The sequence below is a fragment of the Ranitomeya variabilis genome, chromosome 6 (assembly GCF_051348905.1).
Source record: "Ranitomeya variabilis isolate aRanVar5 chromosome 6, aRanVar5.hap1, whole genome shotgun sequence".
NCBI classification, from domain to species: Eukaryota; Metazoa; Chordata; class Amphibia; order Anura; family Dendrobatidae; genus Ranitomeya; species Ranitomeya variabilis.
In genome coordinates, this window is record NC_135237.1 from 251,025,786 (window position 1) to 251,049,156 (window position 23,371).

Genomic DNA, 23,371 nt, shown 5'->3' on the forward strand with positions numbered 1-23,371 from the left:
AATGTGTCCCGCAATTTCTGCTGAATGTAGAAATCCATATGTGGCTGTAGAGCAGGGGTGGGCAATTAATTTTCCCGAGGGGCCACATGAGACCATGACTGTTGTGGAGGGCCGAACTAATAGCTTGAAATTAATTCTACTCAATATTAATTAATATTAATTGTATCACTTAATATTGAGCATAATTCAGCATGCTGACACTCCCCTATATAGCTTTGAACCTCCCTACAGCCCCTTATATACAGCATGAGCCTCACACAGCCTACTACATATGTGGCATGAGCCCGTCACAGCCTCCCTATACACGGCATGAGCCCCACACAGCCTCCCTGTATACGGCATGAGCCCCACACAGCCTCCCTATTTACGGCATGAGCCCCACACAGCCTCCCTATACACGCAATGATCCCCACACAGCCTCCCTATATACGGCATGAGCCCCACACAGCCTCCCTATATACAGCATGAGCCCCACACAGCCTCCCCATGTACAGCATGAGCCCCACACAGCCTCCCCATGTACAGCATGAGCCCCACACAGCCTCCCCATGTACAGCATGAGCCCCACACAGCCTCCCTATGTACAGCATGAGCCCCAGTTTCCCCATATACTGCATGAGGCCCCACACATCCTCCCCATAAACTGCATGAGCCCCACACAGCCTTATATACAGCATGAGCCCCACAGTCTCTCCACATACTGCATGAGGCCCCCATATCTTCCCCATACACTGATTGAGCCCCACACAGCCTTCCCATGCCATATATTGTATGACAGTATACAGCCTTCACATAGCCTCACCATGTGCAGCATGAGACACCCATAGCCTCCTCATGTGCAGCATATCCCCATAGCCTCCCCATGTGCAGCATGACACCCCCATAGCCTCCCCGTGTGCAGCATGACACCCCCATAGCCTCCCCATGTGCAGCATGACATCCCCTTAGCCTCCCCATGTGCAGCATGACACCCCCATAGCCTCCCCATGTGCATCATGACACCCCCATAGCTTCCCCATATGCTGCATGTCAACGCATAGAATCCACATGTTCACCTCCATAGAATCCCCATATTCACCCCATAGAATCCCCATGTTGACCCCATAAAATCCTCATGTTCACCCCCATAGCATCCCCATGTTCACCCCCATAGACTCCCCATAGAATCCCCATGTTCACCCCATAGAATCCCCATATTCACCCCCATAAAATCCCCATATTCACCCCCATAAAATCCCCATGTTCACCCCCATAAAATCCCCATGTTCACCCCCATAGAATCCCCAATGTTCAACCCCATAGAATCCTCATGTTCACCCCATAGAATCCCCATGTTCACTCCATAGCATCCTCATGTTCACCCCCATAGAATCCCCATGTTCACCTCATAGAATCCCCATGTTCACCCCATAGAATCCTCATGTTCACCCCATATCACCCCCATAAAATCCCCATGTTCACCCAAATAGAATCCCCAATGTTCAACCCCATAGAATCCTCATGTTCACCCCCATAGAATCCCCATGTTCACCTCATAGAATCCCCATGTTCACCCCCATAGAATCCCCATGTTCACCCCATATAATCCCCAATGTTCAACCCCATAGAATCCCCATTGTTCACCCCCATAGAATCCACATGTTCACCCCATAGAATCCTCATGTTCACCCCCATAGAATCCCCATGTTCACCCCCATAGAATCCCCATGTTCACCTCCATAGAATCCCCATGTTCACCCCCATAGAATCCCCATGTTCACCCCCATAGAATCTCCATTTTCACCCCATAGAATCCCCATAATCATACACATGGAAAAAACAAACACACCACATACTCACCTTGGTCCCATTCCCAGGCGCCCTGCTTCTTCTGTTGCTGTCTCCGATGCGCTGACTCTCCGGCAGTACACAGCTGACGTGATGACCTGACGTCATCGTGTCAGCTGTTTCACACGCTGATTGGTGGAGGAAGTGGCCGGAGGCCCCTCCTCCACCAATGCTGACTGCGGGAGTCAGCGAGCGGGCAGGTACGGTGCGGCCCGCGGACCTCAGGTTTTCAGCCCCATGGCTGTCTCGGTCCTGCACTTTGCCCAGGTTTGCTATAGAGTACTGTTTAGTCATAGGGCAAAATTCGGGAGGAACGGATCGCTGTTTGAAAATATATATATAATATTATATATATTATTATATTATATATATAATAGGAGGCATCCTCGAGTGCAGAATTTTCTATAATAGTTTGTGTTGTGACGATTTTGACTTCATGGGTGTTTTCCGGAAACAAGTAGCAGTGGATGTTGCTGAGTCAAAATTGCTAACTGCCATTTTAGTGACAAGTACAGTGGGTACGGAAAGTATTCAGACACCATTAAATTTTTCACTCTTTAATTCATTGTTGCCATTTGGTAAATTCAAAAAAGTTCATTTTTGTTCTCATTAATGTACACTCTGCACCCCATCTTGTCTGAAAAAAAGCAGAAATGTAGAAATTTTTGCAAATTTATTAAAAAAGAAAAACTGAAATATCACATGGTCATAAGTATTCAGACCCTTTGCTCAGTATTGAGTAGAAGAACACTTTCGAACTACTACAGCCATGAGTCTTCTTGAGAATGATGCAACAAGTTTTTCACACCAGGATTTCAGGATCCACTGCCATTCGTCCTTGCAGATCCTCTCCAGTTCCATTAAGGTGGATGCTGAACGTTGGTGGACAGCCATTTTCAGGTCTCTCTAGAGATGCTCAATTGGGTTTAGGTCAGGGTTCTGGCTGTGCCAGTCAAAAATGGTCACAGAGTTGTTCTGAAGCCACTCCTTTGTTATTTTAGCTGTGTGCTTATGGTCATTGTCTTGTTGGAAGGTGAACCTATGGCCAAGTCTGAGGTCCAGAGTACTCTGGAAGAGGTTTTCATCCAGGATATTTCTGTACTTGGCCGCATAAATGTTTCCTTCAATGGCAACCAGTCGTCCTGTCCCTGCAGCTGAAAAACACCCCCATAGCATGATGCTGCCACCACCATGTTTCACTGTTGGTATTGTATTGGGCAGGTGATGAGCAGTGCCTGCCTGGTTTTCTCAGTACATACCGCTTAGAATTATCACAGAAAAAGTCTATCTTCGTCTCATCAAATCAGAAAATCTTATTTCTCATAGTCTCGGAGTCCTTCATGTGTTTTTTAGCAAACTCTATGCAGGCTTTCATATGTCTTGCAGTGAGGAGAGGCTTCCGTCGGGCCACTCTGCCATAAAGGCCTGACTGGTGGAGGGCTGCAGTGATAGTTTACTTTGTGGAACTTTCTCCTATCTCCCTACTGCATCTCTGTAGCTCAGCCACAGTGATCTTGGGGTTCTTCTTTACCTCTTTTACCAAAGCTCTTCTCCCACAATTGCTCAGTTTGGCTGGACAGCCAGGTCTTGGAAGACTTCTGGTGGTCCCAAAATTCTTCCATTTAAGGATTATGGAGGCCACTGTGCTCTTAGGAACCTTGAGTACTGCATACATTCGTTTGTAACCTTGGCCGGATCTGTGCCTTGACACAATTCTGTCTCTGAGTTCCTTGGCCAGTCCCTTTGACCTCATGATTCTCATTTGGTCTGACATGCACTTTGAGCTGTGAGGTCTTATATAGACAGGTGTGTGCCTTTCCAAGTCAAGTCCTATCCGTTAAAAACACAGCTGGCCTTCAATGAAGGAGTAGAACCATCTCAAGGAAGATCACAAGGAAATGGACAGCATGTGACTTATAAATATGAGTGTCTGAGCAAAGGGTCTGAATACTTATGACCATGTGATATTTCAGTTTTTCTTTTTTAATAAATTTGCAAAAATTACTACATTTCTGCTTTTTTGAGTCAAGATGGGTGCAGAGTGTACATTAATGAGAAAAAAAATGAACTTTTTTGAATTTACCAAGTGGGTGCAATGAAACAAAGAGTGAAAAATTTAAAGGGGTCTGAATACTTTCCGTAGCCCTGTATAGCAATGCAGGAGCATTGTTGTACCGTATAAACTGTCAGTGCTACAGACACAAGTTAGTTACAGTAGATCATGCACTGCTCATGATCTAACTAACTTGCTGATGACTGGATGTCACCATGATGACATCGGGTTACCATGACAACGAACTGGACACCGCGATTATGTTGCGGGATCTCAGATCCAAGGCCAGAGGGGCTTGCCTCTGCCTGCTCACTAAATAGTGTGACTGCAGCATTTAGGGGGTTAAAGTACTGTAAGCAGTGTGGGCACAGCTTCTGGCACTGAGAGCCAGATGTCAGAGGTCACAATTGGATGACTCCTTGTGGCGATCATCCATGCACCATGATGTATATACATATACTGCATAGGTTGGGAAGTCCTTCCCAATCATGACATGTATATATTCTGCAAATGTTGGGAAAGGGTTAAATGTGATTTGGTCCCTATAAAAAAAAAAAAAAAAAAAGTTGTTGTAAAAATGAGAAATCGCTGGTCATTTTGTAACCCTTCTAACTTCCTAACAAAAAAATATATATTTCAAAAATTGTTCTGATGTAAAGTAGACATTTTAGAAACGTTATGTATTAACTATTTTGTGTTACATAACTTTCTGGTTTAAGGGCATTAAAATGAAAATTGTGAAATTTGTATTCTCAGAGCTGTGAATGAACCAACCACCCCCCCCCCCCCTTCCCCGTGACTGAAACCAGAATGTTTCGGGGGAAAGGGATAAAGTCAATTTTCTCCCCCCAACGTTCAGCTTATTGCGGACGTACCATAGATTAATGGCATTAGTTTTATGGTGACAGGTTCCCTTTAACATATCATATTTTATAGCACTTGTGTTCTTACAATTGCTGATTTCTCTTTTTTTCTGATCTATGTAGAAACAGGAAGTCTCTTGTCCCTTCTCTTATCATTTCCCTCTTTAATTCCTGACCGAGCTACTCCGCTCCTCCCCCCCATCAGTATTTTGCAGTAACTTATGACTTAGACAGGGACAAATGACGTCTTGTTGCCCCATAGAACTTAGAAGGATTAAGCTGGTCAATTTAATCACGTGATGTTATAGACCTAATGGAAAAAGAGAAGAATCAGCTGGGTAGGAGGGCAAAACGACCAATTCTAAGTACACAGTGCTGTATAATACGATGATTGCAATATATTAATAGAATAAAAAAATTTGATGTGCCTTTTTAAAATGTAAATTACTAAAGGTATGAGTACCTGCTCTGCGCCAGTTTTATCTGAAATAATGGGGTAGATTTATTCAGATGTTACCTAATTTATGTTATTAACTGAAACTTGGCTTAAAACTAGTCCATACAGTTAGGGTGTGTGCCAAACTTGTCAGTGACACACTCCATGTAATTGATTTGGCCCACATTTCTAGTAGTGTGTTAGACACTTTTCCCGACTTGAAAACTATGTATTGAGGTGTGGAAATGATCTAAGACACATGATGACTCTAGTTCTGGGCATGTACATTAGTTTTTTGGCACAAATTGAGTCAGAATTTGGGTACATTCAGCCTATTACATCTACCCCAGTCTTCTAACTGTGGTTGCTGCATGGCCGGTGTTTTTAGTGAAGCCTGTCTTTTGTGTATTGCTTTGGATTATGTTTGTTTGTGTGCTACCTTAATTGCAACAAAGCAGAGCAGGAATTGTGGAAAATCATTACATGACTTGTTTTTTTCTTGCTGTTTCTGCAGATGATTGTTTGGTTGGAGAAAACTCTTGACAAAATAATAAGCATCTTTATTATATTCCTGCTTGTGATTGGCACTCTCCTTTTAGCCTTACTCTTAACAGCGAAGGTAACATTCAGCTTTTTTCAGAAAAAAAAAATACTACCTATGTACACTTATGTAACTAGTTTCTTTAACAAAAAAAAGAAAAAAACTTTGCCACCAGGAAGAAAACTGCAAACATTACAGTATTAATGTGACATGTTTATTCAGTTTGTACTTGTGTTTTGTTCAGTTTTAATTATTGCTTCTAATACTTTTCTCCAGGTACACGAGGAAAGTGTGCATATCATTGAAGTAACCAGCAATCTAATTAATGAGACTGTGTCCAATCATCCAGAATGGGCAAAGTAAGGAACTATGTGTGTACATTAACCCTTTAAGGACCAGGCAAATTTTCAATTTTTTGTTTGCATTTTTGCCCTTCCCTTCTTCCAAGAGCTATAACTTTTTAAATTTTTTCCTAGAGATAGCATGCTTGTTTTTAGCAGGACGACTTTAGTTTTGAATGATACGATTCACTTCACTATATATTGTATTGGAAAATGGGAAAACATTTGATGCCATTAAATAGCTCAGTGAAATAGTGAAAAAATCAATTACGCCATGTTTTTTTTTTTTTGCTTGTTTCTATGGCGTTCATTGTTAGGTTAAAATGATTTGGAACTATAACTCTTCCTGTCAGCACGAATATGGCAATACCAAACTTGCATAGCTTTTTTAGTTTTTTACTACTTTCATTTTTAAAGGGAGTCTGTCACCCCAAAAATCGTATATGAGATAAGGCCACCGCCATCAGGGGCTTATCTACAGCATTCTGTAATGCTGTAGATAAGCCCCCGATGTAACCTGAAAGGTAAGAAAAACAGGTTAGATTATACTCACCCAGGGGCGGTCCCGCTGCGGTCCGGGTCCGATGGGCGTCACGGTCCGGGTCCGGCGCCTCCTATCTTCATACGATGACGTCCTCTTCTTGTCTTCCTGCCGCTGCTCCGGCGCAGGCGTACTTTGTCTGCCCTGTTGAGGGCAGAGCAAAGTACTGCAGTGCGCAGGCGCTGGGCCTCTCTGACCTTTCCCAGCACCTGACCGTGACGCCCATCGGACTGGACCGCAGCGGGACCGCCCCTGGGTGAGTATAATATAACCTGTTTTTCTTACTTTTCAGGTTACATCGGGGGCTTATCTACAGCATTACAGAATGCTGTAGATAAGCCCCTGATGCCGGTGGCCTTATCTCATACACGATTTTTGGGGTGACAGATTCCCTTTAAGAGAAACTTGGGACAGTCTGCTGCCACTTGAAGGCTGACATTATTATTACATGCTAAATAAAAATTGGCTCCTCCCCAGCACCCTATACTTTCCTGCTAGCCTCAGGCTCCCTCAGTTTTGTGTAGTGTCAGTTGAAGACAAAGTCTGTCATAGGAAATTAGAGAAAGTGCGCACTCAGCAAGGTAGGTTGGTGCTGGCTGAACAGGACTAAGTCCTACTAAATAGTAGGAGAAATAGCCGCACTCATAGGTGAATAAATTAAAACAGTCCAAGAAAAATAGGCAAAAACGTATATATTCCTGATAACTACAAACACAACCTCCAATCTTCGTGCAGAGGCTCGACGATAAATTGCAATAAAGTATTGTATAGTAAAAATTCTATTTTATTGTAAACATTCAGAAAAATATATATGATTCAAGCTAGGGAACATACAAAGAGTGCAGGAGCATTGAGACATAAAAGAATTATCTGCACAGAGGAAATTGCACTTCCAAAAATATAAAAAGGACCAAAACATGCAGAGACAATCTGAAAAAATTCTAAGTCATGAATTGCAAATAAAGTGCATAGTGCATAATTCAAATATTAGAAATTATCATAAACTGTGCATGGGCTTTTGCCTGATCAAAAATAAATGTAATAAGTGCTACTGAAAGCTAATGTGAAGCTCATGGTGTTGAAAATAGTACAATACCTGTAAAGTGCTGAGTGCAAAAGAGTCCCTGCTGCCTCGCGCTCTCACCCCAACAGCGCCGTTTCGCATTATTGCTTCTTCATACACGCCCCCATAGTAGAAGCATAACGTGAAAACGGCGCTGTTGGGGTGAGAGCGCGAGGCAGCAGGGACTCTTTTGCACTCAGCACTTTACAGGTATTGTACTATTTTCAACACCATGAGCTTCACATTAGCTTTCAGTAGCACTTATTACATTTATTTTTGATCAGGCAAAAGCCCATGCACAATTTATGATAATTTCTAATATTTGAATTATGCACTATGAACTTTATTTGCAATTCATGACTTAGAATTTTTTCAGATTGTCTCTGCATGTTTTGGTCCTTTTTATATTTTTGGAAGTGCAATTTCCTCTGTGCAGATAATTCTTTTATGTCTCAATGCTCCTGCACTCTTTGTATGTTCCCTAGCTTGAATCATATATATTTTTCTGAATGTTTACAATAAAATAGAATTTTTACTATACAATACTTTATTGCAATTTATCGTCGAGCCTCTGCATGAAGATTGAGGTTGTACTCCTAGGTGAATGTAAAATGTGCTAAATTTTAGTTACAGTGGTCACCACACTAGAAATGTAATAAAAATAGATGATTCGAAGACAGCATAAAGCTAGCAATGTTTCAACCCAATCCTGAGTCTATCAATGTTATTGTGGTAGGCAGCCAGGGGTAAGTGCTGGGGAATTCCTTCAATGCTTTTGGATCGTGCGGCTCGTTGCCAGGGGACTGGGTAGAGGTTCCCCGTAGTGTTGTGACCTGTCTTAGGCTAGTTTCACATTTGCGTTTAAATCCGCAGCGTTTAAAACGCATCCGCAAGTGGTGGAAAAAACGCATATAAACGCGTACAAACGCGGCAGGTTTTTTTATGCATGCGTTGACGCATGCTGTTAAAAAACGCCGCGTTTGTACGTGTTTACATGCTTTTTTTCCTGCGTTTCGTTTGCGTTTATGGTGCGCATGATGAGAAATTTCACAAGAGAAAAATCAAGCCGGTAATTCAGCGCGGTATACAGTAAAATCACACTGACAGATTAGAATAGAGTAGATTTATACACATAGAATATGTATATATACTGTACATATATATATATGTCAGTGAGACACCTATCTTCTATATATATAATTGTCTAAGGGTTTTTCTGTCTGTCTGTCTGTCCCGTTTATTCATTCGCTGATTGGTCGAGGCCGCCTGGGCCTCGACCAATCAGCGACGGGCATAGCATGGCGACGATGATGTCATAATGGAAATCCCGCGTCTCTGATTGGTCGAGGCCGCCAGGCCTCAACCAATCAGCGACGGGCACAGTATCGACGTAGATGTCATAATGGTTGCCATGGCGACGATGATGTCAAAAAGGTTGCCTCGACCAATCAGCGACGGGCACAGTCGGAATCATCATTGTCCATATACTACGGGGACATGCATATTCTAGAATACCCGATGCGTTAGAATCGGGCCACAATCTAGTATATGTATATTTATATTTAATGCAGCGCTAGATAGCATAAAAGCTGCTAATTCAATTACCGGCTTCTGCTATCTCCTTCACAAACCCGACAGGATATGAGACATGGTTTACATACAGTAAACCATCTCATATCCCTTCTGTTATTACATATTCCTCTTCAGTAATGTAAGAAGTGTCTGTGTGTCAAATTTGGGGGCTCTAGCTATTAAATTAAAGGGTTAAATGGCGGAAAAAATTGGTGTGGGCTCCCGCGCAATTTTCTCCGCCAGAGTGGTAAAGCCAGTGACTGGGGGCAGATATTAATAGCCTAGAAAGGGTCCATGATTATTGGCCCCACCTGGCTACAAACATCTGCCCCCAGCCACCCCAGAAAAGGCACATCTTGAAGATGCGCCTATTCTGGCACTTGGCCTCTCTCTTCCCATTCCCGTGTAGCGGTGGGATATGGGGTAATGAAGGGTTAATGTCACCTTGCTATTGTAAGGTGACATTAAGCCAGGTTAATAATGGAGAGGCGTCAATTATGACACCTATCCATTATTAATCCAATAGTACGAAATGGTTAATAAAACACACACACATTATTACAAAGTCCTTTAATGAAATAAAGACACAGGTTGTTGTAATATTTTATTATACTGGTAATCCACCTGAAGACCCACGTTCTGTAACAAAGGAAAAATAAAAAAACAACAATATCTCATACCTTCCCTCGCTCAGGTCAAGTCCCACGAAGTTAATCCATCTGATGGGGTTAAAATATTTTACAGCCAGGAGCTGTGCTAATGCACTCGCTCCTGCCTGTAAAACCCCGGGTACTGAATGGAAAGCCGGGTGACCTGTAGTTACCTTGCGTCGCGGTGAGGCGCCCTCTGCTGGATGTCCTCATATGAACTCAAGCCTGGTAAAAGTTCCCACGCTCGAGTTCATATGAGGACATCCAGCAGAGGGTGCATCACCGCAACTCAAGGTAACTACAGGTCATTCCCCTCCAATCCATTAATTCCCTGGGTTTTTACAGGCAGGGACGGCTGCATTAACAGGCTTATGCTTGTAAAACTAGTTAACCCTTTCAGATGGATTTACAACGTGGGACAGAACGACGGAAGGTAAGGAATATTGTTGTTTGTTTTTTTAAACTTTGTTTCAGGTGACAAAGGGTCTTCAGGTGGATTAAGAGTCTAATAAAATATTACAACAACATGTGTCTTTATTTCATTAAAATACTTTGAAATAATGTGTGTGTTTTATTAACCATTTCGTACGATTGGATTAATAATGGATAGGTGTCATAATTGACGCCTCTCCATTACTAACCTGGCTTAATGTCACCTTACAATAGCAAGGTGACATTAACCCTTCATTACCCCATATCCCACCGCTACACGGGAATGGGAAGACAGAGGCCAAGTGCCAGAATAGGCGCATCTTCAAGATGTGCCTTTTCTGGGGTGGCTGGGGGCAGATGTTTGTAGCCAGGGGGGGCCAATAACCATGGACCCTCTCTAGGCTATTAATATCTGCCCCCAGTCACTGGCTTTACCACTCTGGCGGAGAAAATTGCGCGGGAGCCCACACCAATTTTTTCCACCATTTAACCCTTTAATTTCATAGCTAGAGCCCCCAAATTTGACACACAGACACTTCTTACATTACTGAAGAGGAATATGTAATAACAGAAGGGATATGAGATGGTTTACTGTATGTAAACCATGTCTCATATCCTGTCGGGTTTGTGAAGGAGATAGCAGAAGTCGGTAATTGAATTAGCAGCTTTTATGCTATCTAGCGCTGCATTAAATATAAATATACATATATACCGTATTTTTCTGACCATAAGATGCACTTTTTTTCCTCCAAATTTGGGAGGAAAGTGTGGGTGCGTCTTATGGTAGGGATGTAGCATGTGGGGAGGGGGGCAGCAGCGAGTGGGATCGCACTGTTATCCCACTTCAGGAGGCAGAAAAATGTCCCCACTGCCGGGAATCAGCGCTGGGGAAATCATGTGGTCCCGATGATTAAGTGCAGTGAATATTCATTAGCTACTCCCCGCCCACCTATCAGCTGAGCGGTGAGCCGGGAGCAGCAAATGAATACAGCACTTAAGCAGCCACACACATGGTTTCCTCAGCGCTGATTCCTGCAGCAGCTGGGGAGATCTGTGTGTCCGGGGGAGGAGGAGGCAGCAGCAGCAGGGTCCGGGGGAGAGGCTATCGCTTGTACCTTCCTGGGCGGGAGCTGAGTGCTGTGAAGTGTGCACAAGGAGGACCTGTGATGATGTCAGAAGTGTGCGGGCTGGAGCATCACATGGCAGCACAGAGCCCTCCCTCTTCTTGACATCATCACAGGTCCTTCAGACTCCAACACTAGAATCTGCTGGCTTCCATTACCTGTGCTGTGGAAAGGCAACAAGAGGGAGGGCTCTGTGTGTGCAGCCATGGGATGCTTTTACCTCACCACAGGCTGGCTGCCACAATTAAGAGGTTAGTCTTTCCAAAACACAATAAAGCACTCTGCCACTCCTTTAGTGAACTATAACTCCCAGCATGTCATAGGATCTGCAGGACATGCTGGGAGTTATAGTTCTCCCATGGGATTTTAAAGCAGCACTCCAGTGTTATTTTGCAGTGCTGGAGTGGTGCTTTCAATATAAGCCCTGTGCCCCCATTCTTATACTCACCCTCCAGCGTATTCATATAGTACTTCACAGACACCACACTGGTCCCGCAGCTTCCAACATAATAACATACTATTATATATAATAACACCACATATTATAGTATGTTATTAAATATTTTACCACATTTTTTTGCTTCAAATATTTTTTCCCTATTTTCCACCTCTAAAACCTGGGTGCGCCTTATAGTCCGGTGCGTCTTATAGTCCGAAAAATACGGTAGGTGTCTCACTGACATATATATATGTACTAGATTGTGGCCCGATTCTAACGCATCGGGTATTCTAGAATATGCATGTCCCCGTAGTATATGGACAATGATGATTCTGACTGTGCCCGTCGCTGATTGGTCGAAGCAACCTTTTTGACATCATCGTCGCCATGGCAACCATTATGACATCTACGTCGATACTGTGCCCGTCGCTGATTGGTCGAGGCCTGACGGCTTCGACCAATCAGAGACGCGGGATTTCCATTATGACATCATCGTCGCCATGCTGTGCCCGTTGCTGATTGGTCGAGGCCGCCAATCAGAGACGCGGGATTTCTACTGTGCCCGTCGCTGATTGGTCGAGGCCCAGGCGGCCTCGACCAATCAGCGAATGAATAAACGGGACAGACAGACAGACGGAAAAACCCTTAGACAATTATATATATAGATATATACCTATTCTATGTGTATATATCTACTCTATTCTAACCTGTCAGTGTGATTTTACTGTACATCGCATGCGTTCAAAAAAGCAACAAAACGCATGTGCTTAAAAACGCATGCGTTTACATTGACAGCAATGCGTTTTTTTTGTCGCAATCCTTGTGCGATCGAACTCATGCGTTTCCTGGCGGCAAATAGACGCCTCTAGAAATTAATACATGTTGCATTTCCGCGCCAAGCCGCAAATGACGAGACGACGCATGCTTCGGCAAACGCGGCAAAACGCGAACAAAAAAAACGCATGCGTTTTCAATGTTAAATATAGGAAAACACGACGCATGCATTTATATGCGGTACAAACGCTGCGGCCACAAACGCAAATGTGAAACCAGCCTTAGTCGTTAGTTCAGGCTTTAACCGTCTTTCTGTCGTTTAGCTGCATCCTGTTAAGGGTAAGGCCGGTTTCACACTAGCGTTTCTAGCGTACAGATCCGCATGCGTCTTTCGTACCTATATTTAATATTGTGTGTGCAGGGACATGTGTTGAATGCAGATGCTTCCCCGTGCGTTGTTTTGACGTGCCTGCTGAATGCAATATGTTGCATACGGCATGCATATCAAAATGACGCACTGGGACTCATCCACATAAAACGCATGTCCCTGCGTACACAATGTTAAATATAGGTACGTAAGACGCATGCGGATCTTAAGGAAAGAAGTACGCAGGCATATGCTGCGTATATAAATTCTAGTGTGAAACCGTCCTAACAGGCTGTAATTGTGCAGTCTGTAATATCTCTCGTCAGTATAGCCGGACCAGAGTACCTTGACATAGTCAGTGGTCAGGTACCGGGGCGCCGGTCTGTAAGCTGGCCAGCTAGCTTCTGCCTGCCTGTCCCATATAGCGCACATGACACATGGAGCAGAAGATAGGATTTCGAGTCTTCAGGCCCCCCCCTACTGTTTCTCCCACCGCCTTCTTCACTTTGATTTCTCCGTCCCCGCTACTTGTCTCTTAGGGTAGTTTGGGAATGTGGGGGCAGCTAGGACATGGAGGAGGGGCACTGGCCTGTGGGGTCCTACTTCTGAGCACAGCCGACAGCACAGGCTTCCGCTACTGTGTATGGCAGGATAGGCAATTCGCTGCTGTGGCGGGGTGCCTCTTTGGTCCGTCCTGCTGGCCTTTAGGGATCACCTCTACTCTCACTGTTTCTTCAGACTTATATGTGGCTTTTATATTCACTTTTTACCCTGTCTGTTATATGGTAGAATGAAAGCATTAGTTTTGTTTGAACTTGGACTATGTAGGAAATAAGCCAATGTATTTCTTTCTGTGTTATAATGCAGCTGGCTGCCGGAAGCACAAGTAATTCAGAAGGCTCTTAACTCTGCTGCTAGCAATGTGTATCAGTATGGCAGGGAGTGGATCACCAATAAGGTAAGCTTGTAGGATATGCCACATATTACATATGACATTTTCTTACAGAATGCGGACACAAGAAGAATTGCATCTGACTTAAATGGGTTGTCCGGCCTTGAGGTACAAGTCTGCACTCTGTGAATCCTCACGTCGCATGCACTGTGATTCTCCAGCCTTTGACTAAATATGTGGTTTGCTTACTTCCGGCTGCATTCTGACTAGATTGTGTCCGACCTCACTCAGTTCACTTGTATTGAGTGAGGGCGCACCCTTGTAGTCGGTATGTAACTGAATCACATACTTGTGGTGACGCGCCTGCTGCTCTCCGCACCGGAACCGGAGAATCCTCACATCGAGCAGTGTGATAGTGAGTGACATAGAATGACTACGTACTTGTAGCCTAAGGGCAGACAAGCGCGTACCTTTAGCACGGTACATTTCAGTTTTCGTCACCGGTACAACTGATGCATTGTGTTTGTTTTTAAAGAAAGCTAACTTAGAATTATTCTAATAAGAGGCCCTTAGGGGGTAAAGATGAGTATAAGGTATAGAAACCATATGCCAAGTTGTTGCTAATCTTTTCTTGTGTACACACGGAATTGTGATTTCAGTATGATCACAGCGTCATGAAATTTGCATAGATTTTTTTTATTTAAAGCATGAATAACCATTTAAGACTATGAGAGAAAAAAATGGTTTGTGTCTCCATTTTCCAAGTCCCATATTTTTTTTCTTTTTCCATCAATGGATCTATGTGAAGGCTTGTTCTTGTCACCTGATGGTTTTATTCATACAAATTTGGGGAACATATGACATTTTTAATCGATTTTATTCCATTTTTTAGGTAGGTTTGGCGACTGAGAAAACACTATTTTATCATTTATTTTTCTCATTCCATCTTTTACCGAATGGGTTAATGTTCTATTTTGATAGCTTGGACTTTACATCTGAGGGGATACCAAATATATTTATTTGTTTTAGGACTTTACAGCTGAGAGGATACCAAATATATTTATTTGTTTTAGGACTTTACAGCTGAGGGGATACCAAATATATTTATTTGTTTTAGGTTAATTATTTTCTATCAGTTGAGGGAAAGGAGATTCTCTATTTATTTAAAAAAAAAAATGCCATACATTTTCTTTTTATAACATAAATGCCGTAACATTACTTTTCTTGGCAATGAGATCGTGTAATTGGTTTCTCACTGAAAACAGAACTGAAAAGCCAGTCGGGGGGAGGGGAACAGCACAAAATGACTATGGTTACTGTATCATATTTTTATTTCAGGTTTTTAGCTTAATTGCAATAATTCCGAGAGCTCTGTGAACCTTAGGTTTCGTGTAAACTCCAGTGAGGATTACAATAGTTTTCTGTGGTTTCTAATGTCCATATTTCCTACAGCTACACAAGGTACTGGGGGAAAAGATGAACAATACAGCAATTATTGAGAAGCAAGTCCTAGAGCTTTGGGACAGACTGTACCACTCTTGGGTCATAAAGGTAACTCCTGTCTTAATCAATTGTAGGGTTTGCTTATGCATCCAAGTTGCTACAATAGGATATGTTTATCAAAACTGTTTATTAGACAATGGAAACTTAGACGGTCTTAAAACGTGCAAGATTTTTAGTCACATTGCACCAGCACTTTACCTTAATTAAATATGCCCCAATGTGTTTATTTGTACCATATACAGTTGATATTATTCATTAGCGGTATTTTATACATGCACGTATGCCATGTACTACTTATATGCAGCACATTTGTCTTCAGCCTTCAGTCCTGTCTTTATACAGTAAAAATCTATGTATGTTTTTCACAATTATAACTTGATAGTTTTATAGTAACTAACTTCCATCTGCTGTTGATAGAACGTGACACATTCAGGAAGGCACAAGGGCCACAAGATGACAATACAGCGCCAGAACAGTTGGCTGGGGGATATTTTGGACTGGCAAGATATTGCATCTTTTGTTCATGAGAACATTGAAACCTTTCTATCGGTAAGACTTGAGGCTGTTTCTCTCATGTTATCCTGTCATTGGTCATGTAGTCCCTTGTGGCTGTATGTGTATTCAATAAATAACTAACGCACCAAAGATTACAGTCAATGTGACGTACCATCCCTATACAGTGCATGCAGTCTTTAGCTCTTACAAGCAGATGGCCATTCAGTTGGTGCTGATGCTGGTCTTTACTTTGCATACACTGTCATCCTTCGCATGGATTTTATAAGATCAGATCATACTGTGTTATTAGGAACTTAGCAGATTGCCAGGGATTGAATTGTAAGAAGATGCTAGAGTCATGATGTAAGAAGAGTGGGTCGATAACCCAAGGCTTTCTACAAGTACCAGCTTCTGCTGTCCGACAACCTGGAGAACCTCAGATTACAGGCAGCTGGTGCAGAATTATTTTCTTAAAAACACTATTTACCCTTAGCACATTATTGCACATAATGACATGGATACTGCAAATAGCTGGTCTGAAAAAGGTATGGTTATTTTTTGGAATTATTGTTGATATTATTTTCCTTTTTCTATTACCATCAGATACTGGAGTCCCTCTGGATTGTGATGAGTCGCAATTTAAGTTTACTTTTTACCACAGTAACGACACTTTTTACAGTCATCATCTACAGTGGCACTGCACTCCTTAATTTTGTCCTGTCTTTGGTATGTGATACACTTTCAAGTTGTCTGTCTGTGTGCAGCAAAGACTATTAGTAGGGTTGTATTTGTCGTAGCCAAGCTAATTCTATGGTTATTCATAATCATGTTTGAGGCTTTTCACTGTACCCCCCATAAAACTAATAACCCCTTACAATATGCCCTAAAAGGACCTCTGAACTCCGGCAAAGTTTACCCTACTCAAGACACCCATCTATTAGATGAGTGATGCTGCAAAAAATCATGCTGTTAAAGCTTGGTATGGTCATGTGTGAAATGGTTGCAGATTCATTTACATGGATGCTATACAGTGCTGCAATGCAAATGTGGAGCCATCCACAACGATTTACTCTACACAAAAAAATTTTCTTATTACTTTGCATTTGAAAATGACACCTGTGCTACATCTCAAAAATGTTTCAAGCCTTGAACTCTAATGAACATAACATTGGGTAAGATTATTGTCTTTACAAGCGTTTTCTGTCATAAAATGGTACAGAACAGAGTACTCTAGCACTACTGTGTATAAAAAAGGATCATCTTATCCTGGTTTTAAACTTTATACCATTAAGTTAAAGAAAGTATAATTAAATGTAAACTGATCCTATCAGAACATCCATTAAAGAAACATGTTGGTGTTCAGTATGATGTTCCTGCTCAGTTATAAAGTACAAATAATCATGAAAACTACACATAAGCCCAGTATAACAGGCCTAGAAACACACTGTTATGTAAAAGCTGAACTATGAAAGAAAGGGAAGGTAATAGTAAAAAACAAGATCCTGGGCTGTGTGGGATATAGCTATCCTAGAAACATACAGTATAGTAGCCTTCCAATGAAGAACGGCCAGTATACTTTTTCCACTATTTATAAGACAAGGAGGAATCATCACCACTGTGCTTCTATTGAAAGTGAAGAAATGCTGCAGACGTTTTATTGATATTCGTATTGACGTTGGAGCTATGTTTTCATACAAGTGGTACAACCCTCATATTGTCAAATATACATGAGGCAATAAACAAATTACGTGCTAGAGTTGATGTTATTTGATATTGTACACTGCTTAAAAAATGAAGGGAACACTTAAACAACACACTGTAACTCCAAGTCAATCACAAGTCAGTAATGGTGTGGGGTGGCATTTCTTTGGAGGGCCACACAGCCCTGCCTGTGCTCGCCGGAGGTAGTCTGACTGCCATTAGGTACCGAGATGAGATCCTCAGACCCCTTGTGAGACCGTATGCTGGTGCGGTGGGCCCTGGGTTCCTCCTAATGCAGGACAATGCCTGACCTCATGTGGCTGGAGTGTGTCAGCAGTTCCTGCATGATGAACCGATTGATGCTATGGACTGGTCTGCCCATGCCCGAAATCTGAATTCAATCGAGCAGCTCTTTGACATCATGTCTCATTCCATCCACCAACTCCACATTGCACCACAGACTGTCCAGGAGTTGATTAATGCTTTAATCTTGGTCTGGGAGGAGATCCCTCAGGAGACCATCCGCTTCCTCATCAGCAGCATGCAACTGGAATATTTCATTTCAGCGATATTTAGGATGTAGTATTTTACTGTTCCCTTTATTTTTTTGAGTAGTGTATTATTAGTTGATTAACCACAATTCTTGTATACCTGTTAAGAGGTTTTCCCACTATCAAGGAAGGTACATTTTTAATAAATAGATCTTGAAATAAAAATAAGTATCACAATTGTATGTGTTAAAAAAAGTTCCTGTGCTGAGATAATCTTATAAATGGTCTCAGCACAGGAACATTGTTTTATCATATTCAATTGTGGAACTTATCTTTATGTGAAGATCTATTATTTCAAATGTACTTTGTTTGTAGCACAACCCCTTTAACTACATGCGGCCTTATTTTAATTGTCCAGGGGTGGTTTGCGTTGTACTCTGCAGTGACATTCTAAAGTGTCACTGTATAGTAGAGCAGCAGAATGTGACTGTGCAGATTCTGGAGTCTTTTATGACCTTCTGGGGGGCACAATATGTCAAATAAATGAAGAAATATAAACAAAGGCTCTAGCAGATTCCTTAAGCAATATGTTGAGGAATCTTTTGCATATTGGTCTGGGAAACCATCCAGTCAAATAAAATGAGATTCAGGAATTGAAATGACCCCAAGGACCCACCCACACCACCGTATTTAATATCTGATTGCACTATGACCAAGGTTAGTCTGTGGGCCCGTGCACATATTCGATTATTTCCTCGGACCGGGACAGTGTGAGGAAAAAAATCGCAGCATGTCTGAGTTTGATCAAATATTATGATCTCAGTCAACCATGCAAATGAACAAGTGCATGGAAAACATCAGGCTGCACTCGGATGACATCAACATGCAGTCCGATTTCCTTGCAGCGACACAATGGAGAAGATGAAGAACTTTTGTCCTCCATATTCTCCTCACAGTGCTCCAATTCTCTCATCCAAGAGAATCGGACCTCCCCATGCTGACACTGAGGAAACTCAGATCAAGGAGTCATTTGCATAATCGGCCAATTTTCTGTCTGAGCCTAGCCTAATGCTGCAGTTTTCTCATCAGGCTGCAGTCCCATAGTGCCGTCTGTAGACCCCCACATAGCGTCATGCACACTACATCTGTGCACGTATGAGCCCCATTGAAAGATAGAGGAAACCTTATACTAACCATCATAACATTCAGACCGCATACACTAGATTGCCTGGTGGAACCTAGTACATTTATCAGACTGGCATATGCTATGTGAGAAATTTGAATCCTTGGAGACATGTTTGACACTTTTTGACATCCCACTTAGATTTCCCATATATCCCATATTAGATTTTGTTTCAATAAGATTAGCTTGTATTAAATGGTTAGACATCTTTAAAATGACTCATTGGTTTGTGTGAACAAAGGAATCATTTTCTGCTATGTTTCAGGTCATTTTTCTCACAACGTTGTTCTATCTACTGAGCTCCAGTGATGAGTACTACAAACCAGTGAAATGGGTTATAAGCCTGACTCCCCTCTCTCAGCCTGGCCCGTCCTCCAATATTATTGGACAGTCCGTAGAAGAGGCTATAAGGTAGTATTATCCTCCAATCCATAACTTTATTTAGTAGCGGTAAGTTTCATTGAAAGCGCTCATTACTGAATGTCTGATCATATTGGCTATTATACTCCTCACTGCACAATCCACACGTAGCTGCAACCATCCAAGCCGAGGCCAAGACCATGGATGTGCCTGAGTGGGCAGAAGGCACCTCCACCATTACTCTTTTCCCGTCCCCAGCCGGTTTTAAAACTGTCTCCTTTTTAATTCCCGTATAGGTGGCTCTAGCTATGTATTTAAAGGGGTATTACCATTTGCAAGGTCATATCCAATATTTTGTAGGAGTAATAAGAATACCAAATCCCTCCAATTAGAGATGTATTATAGTTCATATTGTAAGCTATGTCGCGTACCCCATGGTCAGGGCACACAGTAGCTTAGTCATCCATAGTTAAGACCACTCATATAGTGACAGTTATTAGTGGTCGTAACCATGCACATGTGGTAAGCGACCTAGTGAATCAGAAGAACTATACTAGATTTCTTATTGGAGGTATTTGCTAATATTATTATTACACCTACAACATATTGGGATAGGATCTAGGAGATGGGAATACCTCTTTAATGGCATTTTCAAGCATAGAAATATATAGAAACTGATCTATAGGTGACTTAATAGTCACCAAGTGATGCCACCATGAATCAAAAGTAGATTTTTTTCATTTTGGTGATTGTGATGCACTTCTGTTTAGGTGCTGTGTAGACTCGCTGTGATGGGATTATCATGGACTACAGTTCCATGATTTATCTCCCCTCTGTCACTGCCTTTATTCCTATATACATCCATTCCCTTATATTACAAAGTGTAAGGCTGTCTTCACATGAGCAGTAGTCATCCGTTAGAATGGATGCAGTAGTAATCTGTTAATAAAGAATTTGTGCAGACACAACTTTTTTGTCCGCCTGAAACAACATAATTTCAACTGGATCCATTTTTTAAACATTGAAGTCTATGGAAAGTGGATCCGTTAAGTATCCATTTGTTTTTTCTCCCTCTTGAAATGGATCGGTTGTTTTCTTCATCCTTTTTCAAATGGATGATTACTTGAGAGTTCACATGTCCAGTAGTATGTGTTACATATTTATTTTCCACCGTCAGTAAGCAAAACACGGATCCTTTTAAAATGGAAGAAAAACGGATGGATATTTAAAGGATCCGTTTTACACAAACTTCGGTGTTTAAAAAAACGGATCCATTTGAAATCAGTTTTTCTCTTGCGGACAAAAAAGTTGTGACTGCGCAGCCTTTTTGTTACGGGATTACTGCTTGGTCTGTTCTGACAGATGATTACTGGACATGTGAACTTGGCCTAAGCTGTTGCTGTAATTACTTACTGACTGTCACGCATCACAGTCTGCTACTGACATTCAGCCTTCCAGACATCTACTGAACGTTAGGCAAAATATCATCCCCTTCCTGAGACTGGGAGGGAGCAGCGCAGGTAGTAGACCTCTGATGTGTGGCTTCTGGTACTATGTAACGGGGCAAAGAGGAGATTCCATAGGAAATAGCATGTGACTGCATGGGAAAATGACAAACGCATCTCCGCTACGGACACTACATTACTAAGTCACTAATAATACTGCACGTAAATCTATTATGCAATTATTAAAGCCCAGAAAACCTCTTTCAGCCCTGTCTGTGTACAGCACCCTGGCAGGTAATGCAGTTTTCTGGAGAGTGTTTTTTTTTTTTTTTTAAGAATTAAAAGTCATTAATCAATTCCATGCCGATCCAATGGTGTCCTGTTTCTCACCTGTCTCTTCTGCTTGGCTGCAGTGATGAAATCCCCATGACTATGACCACTGCAGCCTGTCATTGGTTGCAGTGGTACCCCACTGTAGCAAGTGATTGCATCTGTCTTATGTCCACGTGATAGGACTTCATCACTGGAGCCAGTAAAGACAGGTGGGAAACCAGACAACATGGAAACATGAACTATAAAGAATCAATGAGTGAAAGTTGTTAACAAAAAATAGCCAGCACTAGTTATTAATCTAAACGAATGATAAAATCTTAATCTCAGGACTATTTGAATAAGGGTTACTCTTTTCCTATTTTAAATACGGTAAATGGTCAATCAGAATTTAGCTTCTTTGATGCTCTAGTTTTTCTGATGTGTAGAATATTTAGGTGTCTACATTTTCTACCAGTACATTTAGGAAATATTTTATTTGCCATGGAAACCTTTGAATGATTTGGCATGTGCATGTTTGCATAAAAAGTCACCCCTTTCCCATTGCAGCATGTTCTTTTCCTGAATGATCCACGTCATTGTATCCTGCTACTCCTTTTTTTTTTGCTTACTCCGGTGGGGGTATTGCACATTACTAAGTTGCATGTTGTCTTGGTGCAATTTAGTGTGTGCGATATTTTCACATGAGTGTTTGCACGTGGGCCTGCTTGTTACTTGCTTTTTTTTTTGCGGTTGATGCATCTTATGATATCAGCACTGAACCCATTCTGCTTTCACTTTATTGCAGCTTTTATATGAGAAGTTTATGTATGTACACTCGCCTCAATATCAATAATTTAGTAATTTTTATGGTACACGCTTATTTGATAGTACATTGTGAGACTCATTTGGATTTCTCCACATTTCTTGTGAACTATCAGCTTCTCACCTGCCTATACTACATTCATAACACTATGCCTATTGCATTGCTGCCCATACAAGCTGCATAATCAGTTATGTAGCTTAATTATTATTTTATTTCTTTTCTGCTTGTCTGCATTATCAGGAAGTTGATTGATTGCAATTAGTCCTTGCCTATAAAGATGTGTCACATCTCCGCTTCTGTGTTTAGCTATAAAGGGATGTATTTTTTAAGGGAATCTAAAATAAATAATGTCTGAAAGAGCACAGAAAAAAATAACTTGCAAAATGTGCTTCACAGTGCAGGAGATGGACTGCTAACATTTGTCCATGTTATATACGGCTGTATATGTACACTTCTATGCAACACATTTCATGCATCTAGTCAATAAAGTCCAACTCGCTACCTTCTCCTGTCTAGTCAGTTACCGAATACTAAGTGTACATAGACATTCGAGCACTAAATATAGTACATAAAATAGTCCCTGAAATACTGATCCCTTTATATATCAATATACTTTATGTATATTTATATGTGAATGTATGTTACCTATATACATTATGTATACTGTCACATTTCTGCTGCATCTAGTTGGTATTTGGGTTATCTACTTGTTTTGTTCTTGATATTTAGGGGTGTATTTGATGCTTCCCTAAAAATGGCTTGCTTCTATGGATTATATACTTGGCTTACTCATACAGTCTTTGGGATAAACATTGTCTTTATTCCTTCTGGTAAGACGTTTCTTTTGTTTTATTAAAGTTGCTTTAGTAAAGTAATCCCAACCTGTGTGTGAATGACTACAATATGGTGGAGAGAGTTGTAATATGTGCTATTCAATCCTACCACAGGAGACAAAATCCTTTATAGTATCCGTTCATGAGACACCTACTTTTTATGGATTTTTTGGAAATGAATGCAAAACTAGATTAATTGTGGATGTCAAATTGCAGAATGTCCTTGCACAGAGGAGTTAATTTCTGAACACTTCCAATAGTAAAGAATGGTCAGGTCACTTCTTTTAGCCGCTTCGCTACTTTGGAAGCC

General features: G+C 41.6%; 1 protein-coding gene across 5 annotated transcripts in view; it reads left to right on the top strand.

Annotated features, from left to right (window-relative positions):
* TMEM245 (transmembrane protein 245) overlaps positions 1-23,371 on the top strand; it is a 95,539-nt gene that overhangs the window by 34,328 nt on the left and 37,840 nt on the right. For 4 of the 5 annotated variants that reach the window (XM_077269582.1, XM_077269584.1, XM_077269583.1 and 1 more), the window contains 8 exons: positions 5,694-5,798; positions 5,997-6,079; positions 13,891-13,981; positions 15,368-15,466; positions 15,836-15,967; positions 16,517-16,639; positions 19,554-19,699; positions 22,958-23,058. In XM_077269582.1, the coding sequence (XP_077125697.1) occupies positions 5,694-5,798; positions 5,997-6,079; positions 13,891-13,981; positions 15,368-15,466; positions 15,836-15,967; positions 16,517-16,639; positions 19,554-19,699; positions 22,958-23,058 (880 nt within the window). The remainder of the gene's footprint in view (positions 1-5,693; positions 5,799-5,996; positions 6,080-13,890; positions 13,982-15,367; positions 15,467-15,835; positions 15,968-16,516; positions 16,640-19,553; positions 19,700-22,957; positions 23,059-23,371) is intronic. The other variant, XR_013216914.1, reaches the window with a different exon arrangement.